Source organism: Gambusia affinis, linkage group LG13 (assembly GCF_019740435.1).
Source record: "Gambusia affinis linkage group LG13, SWU_Gaff_1.0, whole genome shotgun sequence".
Lineage (NCBI taxonomy): Eukaryota > Metazoa > Chordata > Actinopteri > Cyprinodontiformes > Poeciliidae > Gambusia > Gambusia affinis.
This window is the reverse complement of record NC_057880.1, coordinates 24,520,168-24,535,004: the sequence shown is the minus strand read 5'-3', so window position 1 is coordinate 24,535,004 and position 14,837 is coordinate 24,520,168. Positions and strand designations below refer to the sequence as shown.

At 38.9% G+C, this 14,837-nt stretch overlaps 1 protein-coding gene across 3 annotated transcripts in view; it reads left to right on the top strand.

Annotated features, from left to right (window-relative positions):
* The window catches only part of dntt (deoxynucleotidyltransferase, terminal), a 133,069-nt gene that overhangs the window by 100,410 nt on the left and 17,822 nt on the right, over positions 1–14,837 (top strand). For all 3 annotated transcript variants that reach the window (XM_044135928.1, XM_044135930.1, XM_044135929.1), the window contains exons 9-10: positions 1,578–1,826; positions 2,021–2,104. In XM_044135928.1, coding sequence (XP_043991863.1) covers positions 1,578–1,826; positions 2,021–2,104 — 333 coding nt within the window. The remainder of the gene's footprint in view (positions 1–1,577; positions 1,827–2,020; positions 2,105–14,837) is intronic.

The following is a 14,837-nucleotide window of genomic DNA, read 5'->3' as shown; positions in this document are numbered from 1 at the left end:
ATGCCCACAAGTGCAGAAACGTATAAAAATGTGAGACCGAGGTGATACGATGTTCTTCGTCGCCGGCGCTGAGACTCTACACAAGTGTGGTAAGAAGACCAGCAGAGGACTACACCCTGGAACCAAGAAAAGCGCCTCACAAGGAGGACAACGGAGCTCCTCACGCCGGACCAAAGGGCGAGATCCACCGACCCACTGCCTTGGTTCCTCATTGATTTCCACACTCTGCTCTCGACCCAGATCTCAAATTACATCGCAACGGACTTGGGGAACTGAACAAAAGTCACAGGATCGACTAAGGGCTGTTCGGCTGGATGAAGCAGACAGTTCATTTTGTTTCGGTTCCAAAGAGGATTTATGATTCAAAGTCAAAGACTCTGACCAAGGACTACAAGGACTCCTGTTGCCAAGATCCGATACCATCGATGGGTATGAGTTGTGCCACACCCCAAAGCTTATTTGATAGATAGATGACAGTGTAGGGAGGTTGTTAGGTAAAGGTTGAATTGATCTAAACTATATTGATTTTCTTTGTATGGTAGTCACAAGTAAATTCTGTATGCCTGTCATTTTCCCTGCTAAAGCTTGCTTAATAAATTCATATATTTAAAAAATTCTGATTAGGTTGTGGACATTGAAATTAATTGAGTCATTTGAATTAAAGTGCTTCTATTTATAGTAAAATCAGTATTCATGATTCTAGTAATGTGGTGGCTTCAGACTTTCCTTTGGTGAGAGAAAAATAATGACCCTGTGATTATCTTAGTCTTAGTCACTAAAAATTATCTAGCCGTTACCAAGTGCACGTTACAATTTTAGAAAGGGAACTACCGTTAACAGAAGTGGTTATTGGAACTATGCGGCTGTGAGGGCTACTCGGTTGATTGTTCCTTAACTGGGAAGGGTCATAACTTCTGGATAAGGAGGTAGTCAGAGCTAGACGAATCCCTTTCGCCACCAGTTTAAATAGATTATCTCTTATAGATCTTGTTCAGGGTAAGACCCAGGTCTTAGAGATTCTCCGGACCTGTTAGACAGAGAACTGGTTCAGTAGTCAGCCCGAGGAGTTGTGAGGAGAGGGCAGGGCTGGCTATTGCGCAGTAACAATATATATATATACGTATATATATATATATATATATATATATATATATATATATATATATATATATATATATATATATATATATATATATAGGGTGAGAAGGGAATTTTTTATTTTTATTTTTTATATATATATACACAGTACAGACCAAAAGTTTGGACACACCTTCTCATTGAATTCAATTAGAAAGTGTGTCCAAACTTTTGGTCTGTACTGTGTATATGTGTATCAAAAAATAAAATTACGAGAACAAAGTCAAAATAAAGTTGAGAATAAAGTTGAAATATAAAGATATATTTTGAGAATAATCATATTAATAATATTAATATTAAACCAATAAAGAAATGTTATTTTTTAAAATGTTTTTATGGTTTTTTTCTTTAGAAATGACCCTTTATTATTTGAATGGAAACTAATTATAACCCCCACATTTGAAATCTACGCTCTACACCTCTTTGTTTTTCTCCATCAGGGTCTTCTACTCTTCTCTGATTACCAGGCGTCGACCTTTGACATATCAAAGCTTCCCAGCCACAGGTTTGAGGCCATGGATCACTTTGCGAAGTGCTTCCTGATCCTGCGTCTGGAGGGCAGCCGGGTGGAGGGAGGCCTTCAGAGAGCGCAGGGCGACGGCCGCGGGTGGAGAGCGGTGCGCGTGGACCTGGTGTCGCCGCCGGCGGATCGCTACGCCTTCACGATGCTCGGCTGGACCGGCTCCCGGGTAACGAAGCTTTTCTAACGAAGCTGACGGTTTGGGTGGAAAAAAAGCTGCCATCACCATTTAGATGTGGGTTTTTTGTCTCGTTGATGATTATTTTCTAGTGAGGGCATCATAAGGGTAAAAATCAAAAAGATTATTTCTGAATTACGTAAAACAGAGTGTTGACTTTAAGCTGCTAATTCCCTCTTTCACAGATGTTTGAGAGAGACTTACGAAGGTTTGCTCGGCTGGAGCGACGGATGCTTCTGGACAACCATGCCTTGTATGACAAAACAAAGGTACTGTGTACTTTAGGGTACATAAAACTATACTTTCAATCTAAAACTTAATTTTTTTCATGTTTATTTATACTGGTTGTTTTATTGAGATCCAGTTCACTGCAAAAACAAAACCTTACCAAGTATTTTTGGTTTAGTTTCTAGTGCAAATATCACTTGAAAAAAGGCAAAACTAACTATGAAGTAACTTTTCAGCAAGAAATACAAGTTTGTTTAAGTCAATAATTCCTTAAAATTAGTTTTAATAGTTTCATTGGTAGGTTATAAATACAATAAACTCCCAATGGAGCTAATACTTTTCATAAATATATTAGGGAATTATTAACTTAAGCTAGCTCCCATTTCTTGCTGGAAAGTTGAAAAAAAGATCCTTATGTCTTAAAACAAATTTGAATTTCTCTTTTAAAGGAAAAAAATGCTGATGATAAGAGCATTCATTTAAAAAAGACCCACAAAGTAAAGATGATCTGGTCGACGTCTGTAGCCACCGTGAATCTCCATGGTGCTCCAGCTTTTGAATTGATTTAGATTTATGCAAAGTGTGTTGGTTTTTTTGGTCTTTTAGCAATCTTTTTGTTATCAGACACGTTTGTATGTGATTTCTTGATTGCATCGATATTCAGGCCTGGGTGTGGCTAATGAAACTGAACCAAAAAAATGTGTATAATTGCAATTAATTCATGATCTCATCAATCGTGAAAACTGATTTTAGTATGTTACAATAGTCTGGTATCAATTTATTTGGTGATCTAAAATATGTAAACGTTGACAAAGGCAAACAGAAGCGATCTACAATAGGAAAATACATTTTCAGATCATTCTAAATGAATTGAAATGAAAGATTATCTCATTAGAAATCGTTTTAAATACAGTATTTTGTTGTATTAACTAGTTTAAAAACGTTTTGTATCAGTAAAGATCCATGCAGGCTTTAAATTGGTTAATTTTTATGTCTTTAGCTGGAAACACCATCTCTGCTTTTCTTACGGCCGTAGTATTCTTAGATCCAGTCCTGAAACAGTTCATATCTCCATGGTAACTTTAAAGACGCCAACATTTGGCGTATTATTCAGTAAGCAACCAAATTCACGGGAACCATCAATCTCACTGACGGCCATCTTCCAGCCTGGGTTTTTTTCCTGAGCTTGCGACTATTCATTGCCCGACTTATTTCCTATGCATGGAGCAGACAGGCGAGCCGATTTTGTTTCGAGTCGAGTGGGACAAGGGTGTTAGGTGGATCAGCGTGCAGATCGACAGGGAAGAAACCCTGTCACTGCGGCGTCCCGTCAGCGGCTCCCCGGGGAAGGAGGTCAGAGTCCCTGGGATCAGCGGGCGGCAGCTCCCTGACAGATATTAAACACGGCCAGCCAACTCAGATGGTGTCTATTCAAATGCAAGGGCAGAGCGGCGCCTGCTGACAGTGCAGTCACCCATGCACTGGGGCTGGATAAGAGGGTAAAACACACAAACATTCTTTCCTTTCCTTAACGTTTTGCTGAGATCTTTACTTTTGCTGGTGCACTCGCTGCTCAGCCGACGGATGAACCGTCAAGGTCAACAGAAAGCGTCACATGTTGCACTCAGAAAGCTCTTCATGACCCGTTTCTCATTCTGAGCCCAGCATCACAGCCATAATTAACCTAATGAAGATCAATTAAGTGTCTCTGCGTCTGTCCTTCCTCTGCCTTCACACAACATGGCTCATGTTCTTTCGTTCTCACTTTGCCTTGGGCAAAAGGGGACTTTTTTTTCCTTCTTGTCCATACTGACTGCAGTTAATTGGTTGAACGTATGGCTTAGGACAACGTGATAATAAGGCTTTCATCTTTTCCGTGTCCTTTCTAATTGGCCGTCAGTTTTGAAGGGACTTCTGCGTTGCTTGTGTGACTGGTGTCACGGAAACAGGGGGAGCGATGAGGACTTATGTCTGATTAAAAGGGAAACATCTCAGCTAAGGACCAAAGGCGGTCGTTTAGAGGACTTTAATCATCCGGGTCTCTGGGAGACTCTCAATGGACACCAGCTGGTCTCTGTCTTATTATAAAATGCTTTAAAAAAAGATTAGACGTCTACAGCATCCTAATGATCTCCACTCAATTATGAACAGACTCTGGGGAAGTCCTTGAACCGCCCTGGGAGTGTCGCACAGAAACACGCTGACTTGGGGTTCGTACATGTCAAATACATTCCTGATGTCACACCTTCAGTGAGAGTCCGTCTTACCGGCAGAGAATGGGGTTATTGGCCGTTGTCGAAACATAATCCAAACCAATTACGGAAAATAACACGACAACACAAAGCTTTATGAGCGTAAGGCGACGGATGTTGACAGCTTAACTCCTAAAGGTTCACATTACACAATATTCACACTGGTGTTGAGAGTATGAGCAGAGAATACTTCACAGGAAAGCTACTTATTGAATGGGGGGATAATAGAAAGCAATACATCTTAGTAAGGCAAGGAATGGTTGCCACAGTGTAATAGGACCATTGTAGATTTAAAAAAAATACATTTCTATCTGTAGAGACTCAGACAGACAAAAGGGAAACCATTAGAAAAGTTTAATAACAGTATGATTTAAATCTTTGGCGCCTGGGCCCCGGTTAAGGACATTGATCATCACAAACTTTGCGATGGGCTTGGATGAGCATTCCGTATGCTGAGAGGAACGTCATCCACCGGGAACCGGCACTGGTGGTGGAGGCGATGAAGGATGTGGCCTGATGCTGAGCGAGTGGAGGTGAAGGGGTGGAGGTGGGTTGAGCTCGGCTGGAAAGCGCAAGACGCCATGGATGGCGGTCCTTATCAGCCGGGGTTTGGACGGTGATTGGACGTGACGAGACTTGGACCGGTGTTGATGAATCAACGGTGATGAGCTGGAAGCTCCGGCTGGATGATGCAGGAGGGGCTAAAAGAGTCTTCCAGATTGAATTTACGCCTATAGGCTTAATTTCCACCCAAAAAAACCAAACCCAAATACATCTGAGTTTGAAAAGTCAAAACTTGGCTAGAAAAAAAATTTATCTTTTAAAATTTCTAGGAAAAAATTACGTTTTTCTGACTTTCCAAAGTCTTATATTTTTGACATTTAAATTTTCAGGTTTTTTCTTTTTAAGTTTGTTCTTATAAATTTTGGACTTTTTAAACTCAGACATGTTTTTTCCCCATTAATTTTAGAGCTTCATCTCAAAATTTCTGAGATTTTTTTTTCTGGTAAATTTTCAATTTTTGCAGCAAAGACTTTTTCAGTTTTTAACTAGAAAACTTCTGATATCAATCTCAAAATTTTGGATTTTTTTTTTTCTCGTAAATTTCTTAATTCTCAAACTCAGGAATGTCCATGTTTTTTCTCCAAAATGTCTGATATTAATCTCAAAATTTCTGGGATTTTTTCTTGAAATTTTAAACTTTTGAAGTTCAGAATTTTCCATGTTTTTTTCTAGAAATTTGGGAGATTAATATCAACATTTCTGAGGTTTTTCTCACAAATTTTTGACTTTTGGAGCTCAGAATTTTTCAAGTTCTTAGTAGAAATCTAATGATGTTAACCTAAAAATTGTTGAGTTTTTTGGTGCAAATTTTAATTCATTTTTAAAAATGAACTATAATGGCCCTAATGGTTGAATCCATTTCACTTTTCCATGTTTATTTACTTATTTTCATGTTTATTTACTTATTTTTTATTCCAAGAATCCTAACAGAGATTCTCGTAATTAAAAGCTTTCTTGAAAATAAAGGAAATTGTCATAATTAGTCCTTTATACACGTGTGCAATAAAAAACCCGAGAGTTTTCTTCGTGATTTATATTTTTTGTGAGTGGACATAGATATACACTACATAGATTTGTCCTGTGAAAATGTTCGTGCCTCAAACGTCGGAGGTAATTACTCCAAACGATATTTCCCGAGCAGCTCGGCTGATGAACTGAAGTCTGAGTTGGTGATGTTAGTTTGGGTATTGGACCGTCGAATGGAGGCTGGTGTGTGTGTGTGTGGGTGTGTGTGGGTGTTTGTGTCCTCTGCTGTAACTCTGAAGGTTTGTGATAATTAATATGTGTTGTGGGTTTGATGAATGAGGACAGGTGGAGGATTTCATCATTCCTAGACAGACTGACTCCCTCCCCAGGCAGTAGGGATCCATGATCCTGCCCAGCACCTCCAAAAACACACACACCTCTGTACGTGGCTGAATCTACCCTTGAAACTTGCTGCGTTCGTGTGTGAACGGTCAGCGATGCGACTCCGCCATCGCCTCGATCAAAACCCAGGTACACTTGTTAAAGATGTGTTTGAGCTCATTAAATTCGCCGTCATTTGTTCCGACTCTTGATGCATACTTTCACACACTGAATGCACAGAGTGCATTGAATGAGAGTGTGTGCATATGTGTCTTTCTGTGCAGGTAATTACTCTACGTCATGTGTAGGAGTGTGATTAATGAGGCTCCGGTCAAAAGGCTGTGAGCGTAGATGTCCTGGGTTTGGTCCTGAAGCGCACGTTCAGATATGAAAGGTTCATTTTTATTTTCTTTGTTTTTATGCCGACATCCTCCAGCTCTGCGGTTCAGCTTCAAACGAACCATCAAACACGAATAGAAAACTGCTGAAACGACAGGCAGGCATCCAGTCAGAACAGCGACTCAGGCAGACGGAGGAAAGTTTTGTTTTGGCTTCTTTGCTCAACATCTTACAAATTATTACTGATTTACGTCTCTGGTCTATAATTATTTCTAGTTTAACTAGATTCACTGGGAAGGTTTCTCTTTTCTAAGTTCAGTTATGTGTAAAATACCTTAAATTTATATCTAATCAAATTAAGTTTAGTTGCCTGGAATGATGCTGCTTTGAATTGAGTGTGATTACATGTAATTGGACTTGAATCGAAGCTTTCTATTGATTCTCTGCACATTGAAACCAAGACTTGAATATCTGGAACTAAAACAAATGTGTAAACTCCTCATAAAAGGCACAGAGCCATTTTATAACACAAACAAGTAACTATGTAACCCTCAGTTTTATAAAATGCTGCATTATATTAAACATAACTTTAAAGAAATTTGACTTCAATTTGGAATTGGGTGTCTGTCTCTTTAAGAAGCTGCTGTTCTTTCCGTCTTCAGTCCCATTGTGCAGTTTCCAATCGTTCTTAGCAGCGTTGCTGTTTATATGATAAACCCACAGGATGCACAGTTCCAGCATAATTCAAATTATGGAAGTAATTAAATAATTGAAATTAAAGTGTTACAGTCTTTGTCTTAAAATTAATATATCAAATCCAATCAATAACAATGTATTTGCACATTTCAGCAACAAGGCAGTTCAAACATTACACACATGAACATGACTGTATGTAAACATTTCAATGAACTCTACACTTTATACAGAAACACACTGGCAATAATGCACTTAAAATACTCAATGATTCTTAAAAATCTCAACAGTTTAAGTTATGAACCAGCCGCCCCAAAACATAACAAAATAACTCTCCTTTCTTAGTTGCCAGGATGAATACAAAAAATCCTCAGAAATATTGGCTGTTATGAAAAGATAAACACAAAAAGGACATTTTTAATTAATCACAAACTGAAAAACCAAGAATTGCTTCAAGAGCCACCGGAGATTCTTTTTGAGGAGCTTTAATTGACTAAATGGAAATTATTCTGCAGGTTGGTCCCCCAATTTTTGACAAAAGTCATAAAATCTTTAATTTAAAAGTGCTGATAATTTTAAGTTAGTTCGGTAATCCACAGGGCACTTCAGTATTACGTCTTCTGTGTCAAGCACAGGGCTAAAAGCAAAATTTAATTCAACTCTCTCTGTCAAATTATTGTATCTTTGATTTTAAGTTCCAGCGTGCTGCTCCCTCCTCCACCGCCCTTCCAGCGCTGGATGAGTGGACAATAGCGGGGCAATTGCACTGGGCTTTGGGGAGCAGCCGTTTTGAAAGTTCCCCCTCGCCCCCCCGGCCGGCCGGTTGGTGCTCACCGGTGGCGTCTGCATTGAGGACAGCAGGGCCCGCCTGGAAGGAGGGCCTCGGTCTGCTAGCTGAGAATGAGGGAGGAGAAGTTCAATTTAGCTGTTGTTGGCATGTGGACTCTAAGGGGTGTCACAAGCACACTTCCTGACAGACAAGTCAGCCAAAATGGGGGTTATATTGAGGCTTCTGCCCTTTAAATACCCTCCTGGCATGTGAGAAGGGATAGGAAAATTGCCATTCAGACAGAGACATGAGGTTATATTTTGACACCATGCCCTGCAAAAGTTAAAAATGTTTTAAAAGTTGTTGCAAAAAGTGAAAAAATGCTACATGTTTATTCTCTGGATTTGTGGCACTCAAAATTGTTGTCTGATTGTTGATGAGGCCCAACAAATTTACGTTCACAAGCAGAACATGGCGGCTTTCGCCATGATGCTCCACTTGGTATAATGCTGGGTTAAAGACATGTGACCTGGATGATGCATGAAACTCAGATGGGGGTCAGGAAGTGGATTTCACTGGTTCAAAACGGAGCAAAATGGATCACAGGGAGTACGCTAATGCTCCAAATGGGCTGGCACGGACGAGGTATCTCGAAAAAAGACCCGTATATTTAGGAAAAGATCCATATTGTCTCAGTAAAAAGACTTGTGATATTATTTTGAGGATTTCGTAACACGTAAATAACGTTTATTTTTCTCTCTGTTAGAACGGTGGGAGCAGCCGTACACGACACAGACTTTAGGCATTTTGATGCTGCATGAACAGAAGTAAATGGGCTGCATTTACTTCCTGCTACGTCATCAGAAACCCAGCAATAGCTGGTTAACAGCCTTGAAATATCTAAAGGTGGAGTTCGCGTCTTTCTCTAACTTTTTCCACCCTTTCCTTTTGATTTTACCAGTGGTAATACTCAAGATAGAATAGTGGAGCAGAAAAATACATTTAAAAATCAACAAGGACAGAAGATGTAATGTAAAAGTTCTTTTGAACCTACTGGATTTATCAGTTTCGAACACGTTCTTCATGGACGTTGTTACATTTAGATCCACTAACGGAGCGCAGATGACCATGACTCAAATTAAAAGCTTGCTGCAACAATCCAATAAGCTTTAATTCAATAAGCTTCATGATATCTATTTATAGGAGCACGCATGTTTACCGTACTCATGCAATGGATAGATCTGTGCAGAACTTAGTAAATAAAACAAAATAGCGAACTGCTTTGTCTATAAATCATATATGAAATATGAAATGGGGCTGAGGAGGACGGCGTGAGCCAAAGGGAAAGTTTATTTTTTCCTCTCCGTCTTGTCTTATATTTGCCACAAACAAGATGCTGCATTTCATTAAACGTACTGAGCTGCTCTCACGCCGAATTATTGTCGATGTTTATCACTGCTGAGTATTCCTGGAACATTAACCTGGTAATTGCTACATGGACAAAACTATTTTCAGGAACTGAAACTGATTTAAAGTTTTTGTTTGCTTCGTTTCTTCCCTTAGACTTTCCCCAGTTTGGTCTGTTTTATTATGGGCTGCGTGTGGTTTGTTAGTGGTTGATTTTGCCCACTGAATTGAATTGTTTTCCCTTTTGCTTGACCAACCACACCGAAGCTTAGAGTGCATCTGGGCATGTGAGGATTAGACTAAAGAAGCAAAAGAACAAATCCGGTGCTACTATCGTTCTTTTTTTGGAGGAGTGGTTAAAAAAAATCATAAGACAGTAGGAATAAGAAAATTATTCCTGCATGGGTTGACAGAAATCTGGAGTGAGTTAAAGATTAAGGTGATGACAAGGATGATTTCCAACCTCAGGGTCTGTGAGGTCAAGAAGAGGAGAAAAAACTGTCCTGAACAGAACTCAGCAATTCAGAATCAAACCCTTATTACTTAAATGCAATTTTTTAACTCTTCTGCCTAATAGATTATATTTATATCAGTCTTTCTGAAACTGTAGGGCGCTCCCTAGTGGTGTAGAAGGTACTGCATGCCACCATGACGTCAGCTCAAGCTGTGACGCTACAGCTAGTTTATCACTCATAAGAGAAACTGAAGATACTGGTGGACAGAAAATGTCAAGGTTACTTATATGATTGGAGGACGGCAAGAGAATGTCGAAGTGTCGTTGACGAGCGATTCGATTCTTTTGAACGGTTCTTTGCCGTGAACGGTAGGACTCAAGACTCAGTTAGTGAGAACTGTTGCTTTTTATGACTTTGCTTACGATGCTCTGCTATTGTTAATTTTTCATTAAAATTATTAAGTTAATTAAATACAACAGATAAACGATTGATAGAGTTGATCATTTTTAAATTTAATGGTGCAGAAGAGGATATTTGTTTCTGCCAAAAGCGACTCAAGTATATTTTTCTTTTGTTGTGCTTCTAAATGACAAATAGGCCTAAATGTTATTAATGCACACAACAGTTGGAAGAAAAGAACTTCGTTTTCGGCTTCCATGAGTTTGACATTATTAGAAAGCGTAGAATACACACCTGTAGAATCTGTAAGTAATTCAAAGCGCCTCGAGTGTAAAAGTGTTCATGACTTTTTTTTTTTGTCCATTCACATTTACCTCACAGCTCTGCCTTTGTTCATCAGGACGAACAAAGAAAACATTAATTTAATATTTTCATTTTAGGTTGCGTATATTAAGATGATGTTGCTGCAGGGGGATTTTCATGTTAAGTGTTAAACGGTCCTCAGCCTGAAAAAGGTTGAGAAACACTGATTTAGATCCACTCTAACAGTGGATTTAAATTTTAGAAAGATTGAAAGACCTTTCCTATAAAACTTGAGTAAAAACATAGAAGTTAGCGGCTGTAGTGTGACAAACTGTGGAAAAGTTCAAGGTGTAAGAAACCTTAGGAAGGCAACGTATGGCCAGAGGCAAATGTCAACCTTTACCTAACAGCTATCTGATATGCCGACCTCTGACCTCAACAAAAAGTAATTACAGAAGGTGTTAAATTATAAACACAGTATTTTCTTGGTGTATTTGGATAGAGTGTCAGAATACCAGCGAGAATCCTCGGCTGTTTATTATTGAGTGAGTAAGACCAAGCAGCATCAGAGGGGAAAAGTCTCAAAATATAAGTGAGCATTAATGGCAAAATTAAAGAACATACGCAAAAAAGTAGATTTGATTGGTTTGTTAATTTGTGTTGAAATTTTGTCACCATGAGAGGAATGTTTCTCATAGCCACTCCTGTAAACTCAAATATTATCACTGCAGATAGAAATGTCATCACCAGAGGCATCAATGTCAAAACTACAGGTGAGGATGTCACCTCGGGTAATAACAGGCCTTCGACTGCTTGTCACATTTCAGAAAATATGCAATTATTTCCCCCAGAGCCAGCTAAAGACTTCAAAAGACACGACTCCATGTTGTGAAAACACTGCCCAGTAAAAAGTGGGCATCTAGAAATGGACCGATTCACTGTATTTAAGTCATCTTTAAGCGGAGGTGGATGAGGAATAGTTCCTAAGCCGGGATCAGAGTGGAGGATTTAAAGAAACTCAACATATCTCATATTTTCAGGCCGTCAGCTGCAGATTTAACTCATAATACCTTGTCTTACGCTCCACAAGAAGCTTGCACCTACCAGTGAGATAAGGACAGGAAATGACAGATTACAAGAGTCACTCGGATTTGTAAATGGGATTTGGAAAATTGGACCACCTCGAATGTTGCAAACATGAGGATTCTCTCTGTGTGGCATCACAAAGTTAAGACAAGCTAACATTTCCAACAGATATGAACTATTTGGAGGAAATGGAGAGGAAAACCTATAAAGCAGTTCATGTAGGTGAACAGTTTAAAAAAGAACAATATTTTATCATTCTCACCTTTATAACTTCTTATCCTTTATAGTCGTCCCCAAAAATGAGGATGACTATGTATAGTCATCCTCATTTTTAATATTTATATATGTTTTCAGTGAGCATGCTATTAATGAATCAATCAGGACCATAACATAAGTCCATTTGATCAACGGAAACAACCATTACTTCTTCTGCTCTCTTTCTACATGCAAATGTTTTCCCTTCTTTCACCAAAGTAAAGTCAGAAATAGCAGGCAGTTGTCAGACGATTTATTGATCTCAAAAGTATTCATGCATGCATACAGTATTTCAAAGTGCAGTGGAAGTATTTTTCTCTTGTTCATTTTAGACTTTGTGTAAAGAAACAGGCAGCAGTAGGTAAAAACAGAGAAGGTCCTGTGGAACATTTCGCTGCCCTTTGCCTTGCTTGTCATTACTGATTACATTCATTCGCCTCCAGTCGGTGTCCAGGCGCTGTAATTAGGATGAATGTGTTTATCTGTTCCCCGTCCATGTTAATACGGTGGCCGCGCAACAGGTCTGACTTCATTTTTTCTGCTTCCTTTTCCTCCTCTAAGAGAACTGTCACTCAGCATTACCACTACTGGACTTTCTTTGTTTGCACAAATTTAATTTTTTTTCTCTGTCAGTCAGAATCGGGTTTAAGGAATTTTTCATTTCAGGGATTTGCTTTGATCAGAGCAGTCCGAATGGTTTCTCCGGTATGTCGCTGAGCTGGTTATGAAAGACTAGCAGCCTTGCAGAAAGGTAAATCAAAGTGGACTCAGAATGGATCAAATAGAGATGAAGTTTATGATCTGTACTGTTAAAAAGTGTTTATCTTGCACTCCAAATATACTCTGAAATGTCTTGTCAGATTGCATTTTCTCCTAGAAATATCTAAAAGTCTGTTTCACCCTCCACATGAGCTGTTGAATGAATTTCATTCTGCCTTAAAACAAGACGACTGTCAGCTGCAGCTGCCAGGAAGCGATGTTCCCATGACAGGCGGACAGTGCAAATATAAAACGTTAATTTTGAGGTAGAGTTGCCATGTGACTGGGTCGTTTCTCTTAGAGGTCACAGAAACAATTAAGAGACTTTAATGAGGAGGATTGGGGAGTGTGAAATGGGAGGGTTGCTGTAATAATGGAGGACCGTGATGGAGTAAGCCTGGTCATGTGGAGCCAGTTAAAAATGCCCTTACTTTACTGGTTCCATTCTGTTTTACTAACATTGACAGTTTTATCTTTAAAGCCGATTTGAGACACTTAGGATTAGGAGAATAGGAATATTCCTTGAATTTTGGTCAATTTTTTTGTTTTAACAACGCTTCTTGGCAATACATCCCACACTGTTGAAAAAAGATTGCTCAATTCCCTCTAAATGGTGCCACGTTTGAATGGAAAATGAATTTCTGGATTGCGTCCATGAAGTTCTTGCCAAATCATCTCTGCCGAAGCCAAAAAACATTTGGTGGAGGCATTGTGGGGCATCGTCTCCCCTTCTGGAAAATAAGGCTAATCACCCCTGGAGGCAATCCCAACCTTCAGAGATATCGAGATGAGATTCTGCAACCAGTGGCAACACATTTCTTCACTCTTAGGGACCAAACTGTATCTTTCAAGATGGAAACACTCTCCTCCTCTTAGTGTGGTTAACTAAAATATCTCCAGATTAATTTACGCGCTCAGGTTAAGCATTAGGTATTGATTATCTTCATCACTGGACGGGTTGTGAATAAGACCGACATGTCACCGTCATGAACATGAGCAAGTCTTCATGAATATTTGACTGTTGTCATAAAGTGTCATTCGGTGAATCATGACACTTTTAATACAAAGTTGACATTATTCAAAACGTCTGTTATGAAAACTTGACATTAACCAAGAAAAAGTATTATTGGTTAAACTTTAGCTTTAATAACATTAAAGCTACATAATTTTACAGTTGTCTTATTGGTTAGCGTTAGCTCCTGCTAATGTTTTATGTGTTTAGCGGTTTAGCATTAGCGAAGCTGAGATTCTTGTTTACCATGCTAGTAGTTGGTGAACTTCCCTTTTTGTTTGCTGTGCCTAACACTCGCAAAAATAACCACTGTGGATTTCAGTGCAACCATATTATTCTCCATGACAACCATGGCGGCCATTTTGACAAAAGGAAACACGAGATCAAGAAAATGTAACTGATTTCTGTGGTTATAAATATAAAGTCAGAAAATTTGGCACCCATCACATTCATCTAGTTCAGTGCAAAACATACATTTCCCATGACAACCATGGTTGTTGATCAATAAATATGATTTCTATTTGTCAAATTAGGTATAATTTGACAGTAAAAGTATTTGTCTGTTATAAATATTGGTAAATTTAGTGCAAAAATAGGTTTTCCTTGACGGCGATGACGGCCATCTTGAATGTTTTGCTGTTTTACAAGAAGATGTTGGATGATTGGCCCTGTTTCTCAGCTACAATTGAATATTTCATTACTTTTAACGCTTTAATGTGTTTACTACATAAAACTTGAGGTAAATAGATTTTTAAATTGGAAGAATTACTGAAATAAACCGACTGCGTCTGTATTCATCACCGTAGTTCAGCAGATCTGGAGATTCTCAGAGATTCTGAGTGTTATTTTCCGACACATTCAGATGCTTTGGATAGACAGGCTGCCACTTTCTGTATCACAAGAATTACACTTAGCTTTTCATTTGATGTGTTTAGCTGTTGTTTTAGTAGCTGTTGAAGAGCTGGGGAATTTGAGTCAAATCAGATATGGTAACCCCAAAAGTGTCTCAGCTGGAAACATCAGAGGTTGTTCTCAGAGAAATTATCTCGACTGGATAAGCAGAATGTATCCAATTTCTAGACAATCTTTCTGCTCAGTTGCTTTACTCAAATTCAAAAGGTGAGGTGGAGGAGA